Source organism: Phaseolus vulgaris, chromosome 3, assembly GCF_000499845.2.
Source record: "Phaseolus vulgaris cultivar G19833 chromosome 3, P. vulgaris v2.0, whole genome shotgun sequence".
NCBI lineage: Eukaryota > Viridiplantae > Streptophyta > Magnoliopsida > Fabales > Fabaceae > Phaseolus > Phaseolus vulgaris.
The window spans coordinates 5275856-5288534 of NC_023757.2; the positions used below are offsets into that span (position 1 = coordinate 5275856).

Below are 12679 nucleotides of genomic sequence, written 5' to 3' on the forward strand. Positions count from 1 at the left end.
AAAGCTCATTTGAAAAACTTTTCTTTCTCTATGAAGTATAAAAAAAATCTATTTGTTTTTCTTCTTTGAAACTTTTCAGAAATCCATATTTGTTTTGATTTAAAACTGTCAATTTTAACAGATTAACACTTTAAAATAATATGTTGATTTTACTTAAGAATTAAAATAGTGAATTTAAGTCATCAACGTTATTATGTAAAACAAATTTTAAGTTTTAGACAAAAGGTTATTTCTGATAAAAATATTTTCATGAACTTTGGAAGTTCTAAAGTGATTTTAACCAATTGATTTGATAAATCAACCAGTTAAAATATACACTTCAGTCTATAAAGACTTCAATTGAGAGCATTTTAACATACTAATATATCAATCAACTATAGTCTTCAAGTCTTACAAACTCAACTTATTTGATGAAGATAAACCACCAATAATTGTGTATATGATTTTGATGAAGACGTTATGCAAAAAATACAAGCAAACACAATCCAAAAAATAATATAGCAACCATACACCATACACTTCTCCTCCCTTTAGCTTCTTCAAATGGAAACTAATACTAGGGAGAAAACAGACAAGCATCAAACAATTGAAAATACATAATAGAATCATAACAATGTTCAACATAAAGATAAAAATGGTCAACATGAAATGCAAGTCCTAGTCATCCTTTCCATATTGAAATTTTGCAAGTTGTTTCTGAACAACTTCAATTTGATCTTTTAGATGCTAAAACCTGGCAACAAAGAACTCATAATGGTTTCTTTGATCACTCACCATGGTGTATATACGATTTAACATCATCCTTTCAAATGAAGACAAAGGTTCACCATGATTAACAAGAGGAATGTAGGAAATTAATGCATGCATACCATCATCACTATGACCAATGCCACTTAGACTAGATGAACTACCAACGTCATCACAACTTACCCACTTGTCACCAGTCTTGATAAATCCCATTTTGACCAGAGTTCCATTGTTTATCTCATGACTTAGTTTGACAGTTCAGAAAGTTCTTCAAGATTAATTTCAAAATATTGAAGGAACTTTGAGATGAGAATGACTTAAGGAAACCTATAATTTGACAATCGTTTGGGTTTAAGCATGTGGTCTTTCATTACACATATCTAATTTATCTTGACCTTATGATGCAGCATATCATAACTAAGTCTTCTTCAGTGAGAACATCATAATTACTCTCCCATTGTGTGAGCATCAATGCAGTAATGAAAGGCATCAATGCAGTAATGAAAGGCATCAATCTTTCATTCAACTTAAGACAAATTTTAGAGTGTGAATTCATCAAACAAATTTTGTAAAATTGCATTTTGTTAAAGTCTTCAACAACACTTGTGTTTCCTTTACCAACTTATGCACTAGAAAACTTTATACCAATTATAGATGTCCAAACATCAGGAGTTATGACCATGTATACTCCTTTGACTCTCCCCTTCAAAAGTGAGATTAGTATAGAAAAATTTAACAAGATCAGAAAATATATTACCATTGAGTTCTAGAGATCATTGAAGCTTTTGGTATTTCATAAGTTTTCTAACATCTTGTAACTATTGTTCCTTAAGCTAGTTGAAGCTTAGCAGTTTTAGAGTGTTGATGAGTTTCCTGCTCATCTCATCCCAGAAGACAATGATATTCTCATTATCTCCTAAGAACCAGGTTTCCAAATGTCCAAACCTAGTTTGTGAAGTTTCTTTACTGGATTTAGAACTCTTCCTTTGTGGTGATCATGAAGGAGATATTTTTTTTATAGAGTTCAAGTATGGAAGAAGTATGCAATAATGCCTAATAGAAAGCGTATGTGATATGACTAAGATTGGTTTTTAAGAAGAATGTAATTAATCGATTAGGTAACAATCATTGAATTTGTAATTGACTGCGGTTTTTTGGAAACTCCAGAGGTCAATTTCCTTTTGGTCATGTTTGATTTTCCTTTATTGAGAATAAAGGAAATCAACATAGTCAACATGCAAAACAACCAACTTTTTAATAATGCAATTAGAAGAAGACGCGTTAGGTAGAGAATCAGTGTAGTCTGACAAGTTTAAAGGTAATTTTGATGTACTGAGGGTAACAATTCGTGGTAAATAATTACAAAAATAGAGTTTAGAACTTCCTTGATGCGTTAGATTGTCTATTAGGAACCCTTAGTTTTCATGATGCTTCCATGACTTGGTGGACTGCATACATTATAGATCTTAGCTTACACCATAATCCATTAATTAAATATTGGAATGGAATTAGATCTGCCTTGAGGAAGTGATACATATCATTTTACTATACTAGAAAACTCATACAACAAATTCATAGGCTCACTCAGAAAGATTAAATTGGAAATCAATATAGACAAAAAATTGAGTTACTAATGTTAAGGGTTGATATTCTTGAGGAACCTCCGCTTACAACTGTCTGTTTTCAGAGTGGTCTTAATTTTGAATTTAGGATATAGTTGAACTCCTCCTTTATAACGATCTTAATGATTTAGATCAACTTTGTGTTAGAGTGAAGGAACAGATAAAAAGAAAAATCTTTTAGGAGATCTTCTTCATCTTACTATCCCACAAAAGAGTATATACAAGAGAATTATTCATATGAACGAGAAAAACCACATGAAAAAGAAAGGGATAGGGCACAAAATAAACCCAAAGATAAAAATAATTATGTTTCGTCTTCTAAAAAAGTTAAGAGTAAACAAGTTTAATGTTTTAAGTGTCTTGAAAAAGGGTTTTACTCGTCTGCGTATACTCAAAAGAAAACTTTGATTTTAAAAGAACAAGACACTAAAATTCTTGAGACTTCACCTTCTTCCTTTGGGGAAGAAAAAGTCATATCTTCTGAAGAAGAGATTCAACCTTGTACGGCGACTTCTTCAAAGTCGACCCCTAGAAATAGATCAGTCACAAATTTGAAAACCTTTTCCACACAAGATGTATAGTTTTTTTTATCACATTTGTTCCTTAATTAGGGATAGTGGTTCTTATTGTAGTTCTAAGTTAGTCCAAAATTATATCTTAAAACACATCCACACCCTACACCCTACAAGTTAGATTGGATTAATCAACATGATGGTGTGGTTGTCAAACACCAAGCAAGTGTACCTATTAACATAGGAAATTACCTAGCAAACATTGTATGTGACATTATTTCTATGAAAATTGGACACATTATACTTGGTTGACCTTGACAATTTGATCAAATACTTCCCATAAAGGTCATTCAAATAAATCACTTTTCATTTTCAAAATCATAAATACACTTTATGTCCTTTTATATCTGAGGAGGTACGGGAGGATGCAATAAAACTTAAAACAAAAATAGAAAGTGAAAAGAAAAATATTGATAAAAATAAAGAAATAGAAGAACACAATTCTAAAACTTGTATGAACATCCACAAGTTCCAAGTCACCATAAGACTAAGAGCAGAAGCATGTACATCATAAATAAATTGATTGTAAAACAAGTAGAATAGTTTTAGGTCTTGTATTTCTGAACCACTTTCTAGAGTAAATTTTAAAGAAAACATGTACACTTTAGAAACCCTCACTTGACATACAAACAAGGGTTTCTAGAGCTCATAAAAAGATGACACACTACTGAAAGAAGCATAAAGAACTCACCCTAGGTTAGCTACACTAACCAAGGTTAAGGTAGCTTATTTAAGCTACCTTCACCATAGAAGTCTATAAATAGATGTTTATTACACTCTTGTATTCATATTTGATAATATTGAATGAGTAAACAAAATATTCAAACTTCATTCTCTCTCAAATCTCCTTTTGCTAGAGAGTCTCGAAGGCCTAGTGAACCTTAGAAAGTTGGCTCAGGCTCTTTCTAAATTCAAGCATCTTTTCTCAATACTTCACCAAAACATCTCTATTTCTCGGTGCAACACTCTTATTTTGTTGCCACTCCATTCTTCTTCCATAATCCATTAAATTGGATTGCATCAATTGTGATCTAATGTCATAAACATGGTAGTCAGGTAATAGTAGGCCTTGATTGTGAGGATGTTGTTCATCATCATGGTTGACCATACCATATTGTTAGACATTGTTAACATTAACGACATTTAATTCAAGATTTTTTCACCAAAATAGTGTGACCAATCTAGTTCAATGATGCATTAATAAATAAGTTCATGTTATAATGAGCCATAATATTTGTAATAAGAATGTCATGAAATGAATGCTTCCAGTCTTATGCCAATAATGTCACCACATTATTCATTATAACATCAACTCCTGTGTACGACACTTTTTATCTAGTAAAAATCCCTAACACACAACATATTTAAACAACAATGATAAGGATTGTAAGTACTACCACTTCCATGAGCATTTGTAATTGTTGTTGTAACTATGAAATGAAGTTAAAGTCCTCACCTACGACATTGTCATCCATGTCTTCCTCATTTAAATATGAAAAATGTATTTAATGTGCAATGTCAAATTCCTTTCACATATACACCCATAATATTTAATATTTTTTACTTAAGTAAATTTACGTATAATAATTTTATTTAAATGTAAATACGCAGTTGACAAGAATAATATTTAATATTTTATAATTAAAATATTTTCAAAATTAGTGTAAATACAAAATATTTACATCATCATATCTAAGCATTAGTTAAATTAGATTTATATAAATTGTTTAATTAAATTTATAAATTACAATTATATTTTCTTTTTCATTGAACATCAAGATTCATACACCTAATTCATATATAAGTTAACATAACCAAGTAAACATATGTGGATCCTAATGTCATTCAAAGAATGTCATGCAAAGAAGGAACTACTTAACCATAAAGGTTATGGCTCACATGTAGGCCCTTTGATACCAATATCAACCCTACAGACCACGTTTTGGCCATGGATGATGTGCAGTAATCACACATGAATGCAACTCTTAGTATGTTAGAGCTTACTTCTTGATGATCACACGAATACAACAAACAACCAGACCATTACCAAAAGCCAACAACAATCATCACCACAACAACCAGCTTGAAAACTACAACAACACATAGCAACACCTTCGTAAAGTAGACCCTACATTACATTCACTTTAAACACTACAATGTAGGTCACTCCAATGCAAGTAAAGGGAACAAAAATGGAACACATAGCTTCAACCTAATCGATTATGTTGAAGCACAAAATCAATTATTTGTTTCCTTTTAAAGCATAATTGGTTATCACCTCCTCTCATAATCAATTCCTAACTTCAATCATATTCCAAACTCCATATCATCTTCATTTATCAACCCACTTACCTCTTGATCTTCACACCAACTCCACCAATGAGACTTGTTAACAAATGAGGACCTCCACCAACATCTTTAGCACAAATGACCCAACCTCATGAACTTAATATAGAACGAAAACAACTCATAAACCTTAGAAGCACAAAGCTAAGAAGGAATAACGATATAACTATGAAGCCAATGCATCCATTCACGGGTTTTTAATGTCCTATTCAATGTCTCAAGCTAAGTCAACAAAGGAATCTAGAGCCATGTGCATGCGATGCAGGAATCTCTGCCATGCATGGAAAAAAAAGAGCACTTCAGTCATTTGCATGTTGTCTAGTTGGCTTTCTCGGCTAATCTTCTCACCATAGTCATCACCCGCAAATCAGTGCTCGCATTTCTTCGAGTTGACTTGAACCAAACACGTATGTCTCCCTCCTTTTTGTTGGCAAGAATAGGACTCACCTAGAAACAAACACGGTGTTAGAGATGAATTCGAGAGGTCGCGCTATTTTGCCTTCTCTCCCCCAAAGTTCCCTGTTAGTCTCCTTCCTTTTTCTCCTCCATTGTTTTCGCCAGTCTCATCACCATCCACCACCACCACTTCTCATGTTACCCAACAATAGAAAATGTTTTTTGACGACCTTTCAATAACTAAATTATAATAAATAAGTAAATACAAATATTATATTTTAAATCAATTTTATACAATTCACTTAAGCTATTGTAATGTTCATTATTCTCACAACGAATATGATAGAAGAAAAAGAGAGAAAAGATAGAAAATAAAGAAAAATATGAGGGAAGTTCACCCTTGGTACACAAATCACCTCCAAGCGGGTGGGAGAACCAAGGAAGATGGTTCCGAACGGAGGAAGAAAGAGAAAGGAGGGAAAAGTGAGAAGGAAAAAGAAAAATAAAAAATATAAAGATGGTGCACGATAATTGCATATTCATAAGATGAATCCAAGTGTAAGTAAGAAATTCACGGTAAAGAATATAGCATGGTTTTCCACCTTAGCCTTTATCGTGAACTAAACATATAAAAATATTGTTGGGTAAACAAACACATGCAACGTACTTATAAAATGCAGCTCAATCATGATACCTCATCATGTAATTACAACACCAAGGTGTCTTGACTCCTTTTAACTACTACCTCCTAACTGGCAGTCTCAACAACAGTGTCGGCGTGTGAATATGGACCATAAAAACAACGCAATGAGAAATTGAAGCATAAGTGGATCAGTGAGCATGGACAATATGGGGGTGTAGGTAGGTGTTATACAAATGACACTTTTGTCTTTTGGTAATCCTTCTGACACAAAACCAACATGATTAGAAGTTTACTGTTGACTTCAACATAACTTTACTGACCTGTTTATCAGTTACTCACATATGCGTTGAATATGATTATATGCTGATAGTCTACAAACAAATTATTGTCAAGTTTCACATCCAATCTTATTGCAGATGATTATATTTTGTAAGATGTCAAATGTTACAAATGGCACAATCGTGCCTTCGCAAATGAATGTAGAGAGATCAAGATCTCTCATAGTGCAATTCTAGCACGTCATATAATCCCATACTTGCGAAGAGTTATATCTAATTCATAGTTTACGACTGCTTCAAAACCCCAACTTCTAGTTTTTTAGCGCAAGCAACTCTAATCACTGTGTCAAAATGAATAATTATTGGTCAAACCTATGGCTACTAGCGGGGGCTTTGGTCCTGAGGAGCATCACCACCAACATCTTCAGTGCCATTGTCTTCCTCTGCTGATATATTACTGCTGCCACCCTCGCCTGTCAAAACAGAGATACCTTAAAGCATTTTCAAGTTTTAACACAGATTTGAACTTTTGGAACAAAAAGACAGTACCTTCACTATCATCTGCTGGAGCATAAGCTGAGCGTCTTGAACGAGCGTGCTGTTGTGTTGGCTGATTACCAGTACAGGCACGACCCCAAGAAGATAAGAAAACAGAAAAACAATGTCAACAAAATTCATTCAAATTTCAACGATGAGAATAGGAACACATTTACTGCAATGTAAATGTAGTCATGTAGTGGATCAACGTTTATTTTATACACACGTAAGAATAATGAATCCTGTTCCCTGTTCAGCCCAAAATTTGTGATAAAAACCATCACTGCAAGTACAAGGAACTAGAAAGACCGTTACACTATCTCCCATCAAAGTTAATTGCATCAAGCACTTAGCACATTTGCAGCACTGCAAAGATGTAATCCAAACAACAAAACCAATTCTTCAACATAATGGTTCTGCAATTTAATCTGAATCTATTTGGGGGTTTGAATAATCATTGGAAACGAACTTAAAACGACATGGAGGGAGGGGTTAAACAAACATGAAATTACCTCAGTTATGTATAGCACCCTCAATATAGAAAAATAAAGTCACTAATTGTTCATATAAACAGAGAAAAGAAAACATCCACAATGCATTTCACCTGCAACTTAGGGCGGAGTGCTTCAAGTGGTCCTTTAGGCTTTTGTGCTCCTTGCTATTTGAAAAATCAAGAAGAAAAGACATAGATATTAGGCATCAGGCGTTTTAAAAAAATATACTGACGGTAAATGATGAGTGTTCACGTTATAATGATAAACTGATGCTTAAGGTCCGAAAATACCTTCCCCAAAGCCCAATCAGCAGAATCAAAGTAAGCACGTTCATGATCCTACAAAATGAATATTGGTCATGAAGAAATATCAGTTTAAAAAGAACATTTCAAACAAACACACAGATGATCGGATGGCTGGAGGAAGAGAAGCATTGAAGAAGCAAGATCTGATAAGAAAAGGTTAGTAACCTTAGATATTAGTGGAGGCTTCTTTGGCATCATCCCCCCATACTTTTTCTTAATAACATGTTCCTACAAGAACAAAACAGAAAATTATACCCGTACATAATAACATAAGCCATGTTATAAGATTTAAAATTGAAATAAATTTAATAAACTCTATCAATTATGCATAATAAATTCCAATATTCAATAATATCAAAACCCACAATAGGTCTAAAAAATTTGCCATACAGATTTCGTCTACAAAACACAGAAAGAAAAGATCACGAGGCAAGATAAGATTGTGAGCATTGAAGAATACAACCTTACACTTTTTATACCAATTAAACTTTATATGAATCAGAATACACAGCATCATCATAAAACTAATAATAAACTAATAATATTTTAGCCTTTTCAGACATTGTTATCATGTTTGGCAGCCAGACCCAAATTAATTGTGTTTCAATGTATTTATTTTAGTATCGCCACACCAATTACCCAAAACTAGCATTCCCAAACTAAAACCTGATTCTCTCAAATGATAACTTTTTTCTTACAAATCCATTTGACTAAATAACAATCACCTCCTCCTGGGACGAGGGCATGGGGTTGTCATCCTTCAGATCATCCACAGGTATTTGAGAGTGAACTTCGTTCTTAGGAGAATCATCACCAGCCTCCTCCTTTTTCTTCACATTCGGAACCTCAGCCCCTGACATTGCTTCCTGTACACACCACGCACAATTTTAAGATTGTCACTAAATCGAAAGACCAACAATTTCCGAATTTTTTTTCGCAGAAAATCATAAGAACCCCATTGATTCCAATCCCAATATCATGGATCGATACCCCAGTCCCAATTCAGCAACCAATCAAGCAAGATTAGCATGGAAAACGATTCGATTATTGAGAAGCGTTAAGAAAGGAATGGGCTATTCTAACGTATCGTACCGTATTTCGATAAACTTTGGATCTGAAGATGGATGCAGAGAAGAGAAGAAAAGACGTTTAACTGCCAAACTGCGACTCTGAAACGAAAAAATTAGCTATAGTTCCACAATACAAAGGCAAGCATCTTCGATTGCGTTCCCATATATATACATACATATACATATACATATATATATAAACTTAGTTACTAAAATTAATTTTATGGTAAACTTAATGTTATTTTTAACAATTATTCCAACACTAAAGAGAAATAGTTTTTAATTCAATTAATCTATATCTCATTATTTACATTTTTATAGTTTTAATTTTGTTGATTGATATAGAACAATAAAGATAATTTTTTCAAAATATTCTTTCTAAAACTAAAGTTGGATTTTCAAAAGTTCAAAATATTAATATGTTTTCACTTAGTATTCTTTGAGCTCAACAAATTACTCACAATTAAGAATAAAGTTTGTGAAAAATTAATTAATGCATGAAATATCATATATTGATTCTTAGTTTTTTAACAGCACATAAATTGGTTCTTATAAAGAAAATCAAATCATACTTTTCATTTGGTTCTTATAAAAACATTCAAAAGAATATATTCTTACAAGTATGATAATACTGACTAATAGAATAAATTTGTCATCAATTTTTTAATGAAATTAATTCAGTGAATTACAATTTGAACCCTTCGTCATATTTTTATCTTTTATACTGTTAATATAATATGTTTAAAAGTATTTAAATAGTCCGAAATCATTTTAAACGTAACTTTTTACATAAGTATCATAAAAGTTAATTAATGTTATTTTTTTGTTATATAATAGAAAAAAGGAGTTAGAATTTAAATTTTTTTTGTATACCATTAGACATTTATCATTAAGTTGATCATAACTAATTAATTAACAATTACCTTCCATAATAATTTTTTATGCTATATATTTACTCGTTTTGTTAATTATTTGAGCTTTAATATGTTTGCATACTTCGTACATTTTTTTTATTTAAATACTACACATTTTAATCTTAATTGATATGATTTTTAATTTGTTTCCAATTTACACACACACATATATATATATACATATATATATATATATATATATATATATATATATTGAATAACTTTTAATCCCAATAACTCTTTATGACATAAACTAAAACATATACTAAAATGTAAGTGTAGAGATTGAAATAATTTTTTCGTAAAAAAACTAAAACATAAAAATTGCACACGAGTCAGTAATTAAATTATTTCCTTTTAAATAAAATTTACTTTTTTATAAAACGTAGGTGTGACAAAAGGGTAAAATATTCAGAGTATAAAAAGCAAAGTATGAGTTATAGAGTATAGGCAGCAATAAGTTATCCATCTTGATATTGGCCTTTCATCTATCGGGAAAAAAAATAAGGAATTGGTTGAGTATAGGATTTCATTACTATAATAATATTATTTTATATCAGTTCTCACAGATTTTATTTTGATTTTAGAGTAGATACAATGATTTTTTTTAAGAAAATAGGATTATTTTGTAAATTAATTATTAAAATAAATAAAAAATTATTAAAATAGATAAGTTGTATGACTTTGACACAATTTCAGATTTCTACTAATAGTGAAGTTGTGTCAATTGAAATCTAATTATACTAAAGTCGTGTCATCTTCATGTACCGGAGTCGTATCCAACTTTAGTTAAGATGTTAAATAATTATAAACAAAATCTAAAACTCTTATCAATTTTGAATATTTCCATTGTCTTATGGTTTGGCTCTTCACGCTTCCAACTTTTTATAAATATAAAAAGCTTTGTCCTTGGTGTTTTCAGTCCAGACCCATAACTTCCTAGAATGAATGTCTAATATTATCATGAAGTATCTAGCTTTGAAGTTTGATGGAGTTAAAGGCGATCCCCACAGGTCAAGATAAACATAATCAAAGGTTCCCTTCATTCTTTGTTGTCCTACATTAAACTAGATTTGCAAGTTTTACCTTAGACATAATGTTCATAAAATCTTAGCAATTCAATTTTGTCATTGTCAAACAAGTGCTACTTTTTTAACTCAATTAAGCATTTCTCACTTACATGACTTAACCTTTTGTGTCATACCAAAATCTTAAAAATGACAGTCTTATGACCAATAGGCATTGAGGTAAATACTACAACACATAAAAATAATTTTTCTTCACACCTTTCATCACGACCATAGATCCTCTCATCACCTTCAACATTCCCTAATCACCTTTAAACATATATATTCCTTCTTTTCAAAAGGAATGTTAGTTTATGCTTCAAGCTAGGTATAAACCTAACTTCTTCATGACATCTCTCACTTTCATTGTGTAGACGAAACTTAATGGTTCTAACTCTAGTTATCTTACCGAACATGTTAATCACTTAGAAGAATTCAATCTCCTTTAAATTTTATAAACTCTTAAAACCATAGATGATTAGTTGTCATATGGAATGAATCCAAAGTTCTTTATCCACTCATAATCATCAATATTATTCGAGACAATAAATACATTTAATGATTCTTAACCATATTCCACCATAACTTCACCAAACATAAATGGTTGTCAACATCCAATTTTGTAAGTACAATAGAAATAGTGAAAAAAAAAATACCTAGAAGAATTAACTTGAAAAAATGCAAAATTTGAAATAAATAAAACCTATTAAAAAAATATTAAAATGAGAAAATAGAAGAAAAAATATATATTTGTTATAAAAAATATTTTCTTTATTTAATTTGATAAAATTCTAAAAACATCATTAGATAAATTCTTGTATTCTTTTTTTGTCTAAAATCTATTTAGAAATAATAATAATAATAATGATGAAATAGTATCTTTAAAAAATGTTTATTTTCAATAAATATTATTTACTAATCAATTTTTTTTTTAAATTCCCTATCCCGTAGATTCTTTTCTCTATTTTCACCCTCACACCTTATATCCGGTTTTGGTGCATTTCCCAATCACTTTCTCTCCTGAATCATATCTGATTTGGTCTTTGATCACTTTTTCACTACAATAGCAACCCCACCATTATGTGACCTAGAGACCTCCTTCTACCTCATTTGTTACCGTCAGTAGTTGTTCTTCCCCTTGCTACAAGGTTGTCTCTAACACCAGAAGTCTTAATGTCGAACTTCTAGTTTAACTCCTTTGAGTTCTAAGTTGCTTGAACCTCATTAAAAGAGAGAGATTCTATCTTTCATACAACACATTTTCCTTGAATGATCACACATTTTAGACAACAAATGAAATGGTAACATTGTTTGATCCCCATCATTAATGTGAACGTCAATATTCATATCAAGAATCATCTTATTAAATTCATTTAGTTGTTCACTAATTATCTATTGATCTAGTTGCTCATTAATTATCTTTTCACTATTAATCTTGTATGATGTCTTCTTAAGATATAAACGGTTAACCAAGGACTTCATTAACAAACTTTCAAGCTTTGTCCATACTCCTGTTGCAGTCTTCTCCTTATAGACTTTCCTCAATACCTTGTTACCAAGGATTAGAACAATCACATTGTGAGCCTTCTCCATCAACATTTTCTTTTCCTTCTCTGCTGTTATGATGTTAAGGTTGAATTTTCCTTTCAGAGCTTCAAAAAGACCTTGTTGAACCAAAAAAGCACACA

The 12679-nt window shown here is 31.3% G+C and overlaps 1 protein-coding gene across 2 annotated transcripts; it reads right to left on the bottom strand.

The window, feature by feature from the left end:
* Positions 1-5442: 5442 nt before the first annotated feature.
* Positions 5443-9196, bottom strand: LOC137806406 (uncharacterized). Of its 2 annotated transcripts, XM_068606518.1 has the most exons (8): positions 9033-9192; positions 8666-8806; positions 8106-8168; positions 7926-7973; positions 7746-7799; positions 7154-7214; positions 6977-7077; positions 5443-5734 (listed from the first exon to the last, which is right to left on the bottom strand). In XM_068606518.1, exons 2-7 carry the CDS (start codon positions 8798-8800, stop codon positions 6986-6988), a joined length of 453 nt encoding a protein of 150 aa, XP_068462619.1. In that variant the 5' UTR covers positions 8801-8806; positions 9033-9192; the 3' UTR covers positions 5443-5734; positions 6977-6985. The 2 variants fall into 2 exon arrangements, with proteins under 2 accessions (XP_068462619.1, XP_068462618.1); XM_068606517.1 differs by lacking the exon at positions 5443-5734 and having other exon boundaries at positions 6709-7077; positions 9033-9196.
* Positions 9197-12679: the final 3483 nt, after the last annotated feature.

What these genes read in the sequence shown, in the direction of transcription:
- LOC137806406 (XM_068606518.1), bottom strand. Translation starts at nt 8,800, where the DNA reads ATGTCAGGGGCTGAGGTTCCGAATGTGAAGAAAAAGGAGGAGGCTGGT. An exon ending in AGCCTCCACTAATATCTAAG is followed by an intron (nt 7,974 to 8,105) that starts GTTACTAACCTT and finishes TTCATTTTGTAG; the next exon opens with GATCATGAACGTGCTTACTT. An exon ending in CACTCCGCCCTAAGTTGCAG is followed by an intron (nt 7,215 to 7,745) that starts GTGAAATGCATT and finishes ACTGGTAATCAG; the next exon opens with CCAACACAACAGCACGCTCG.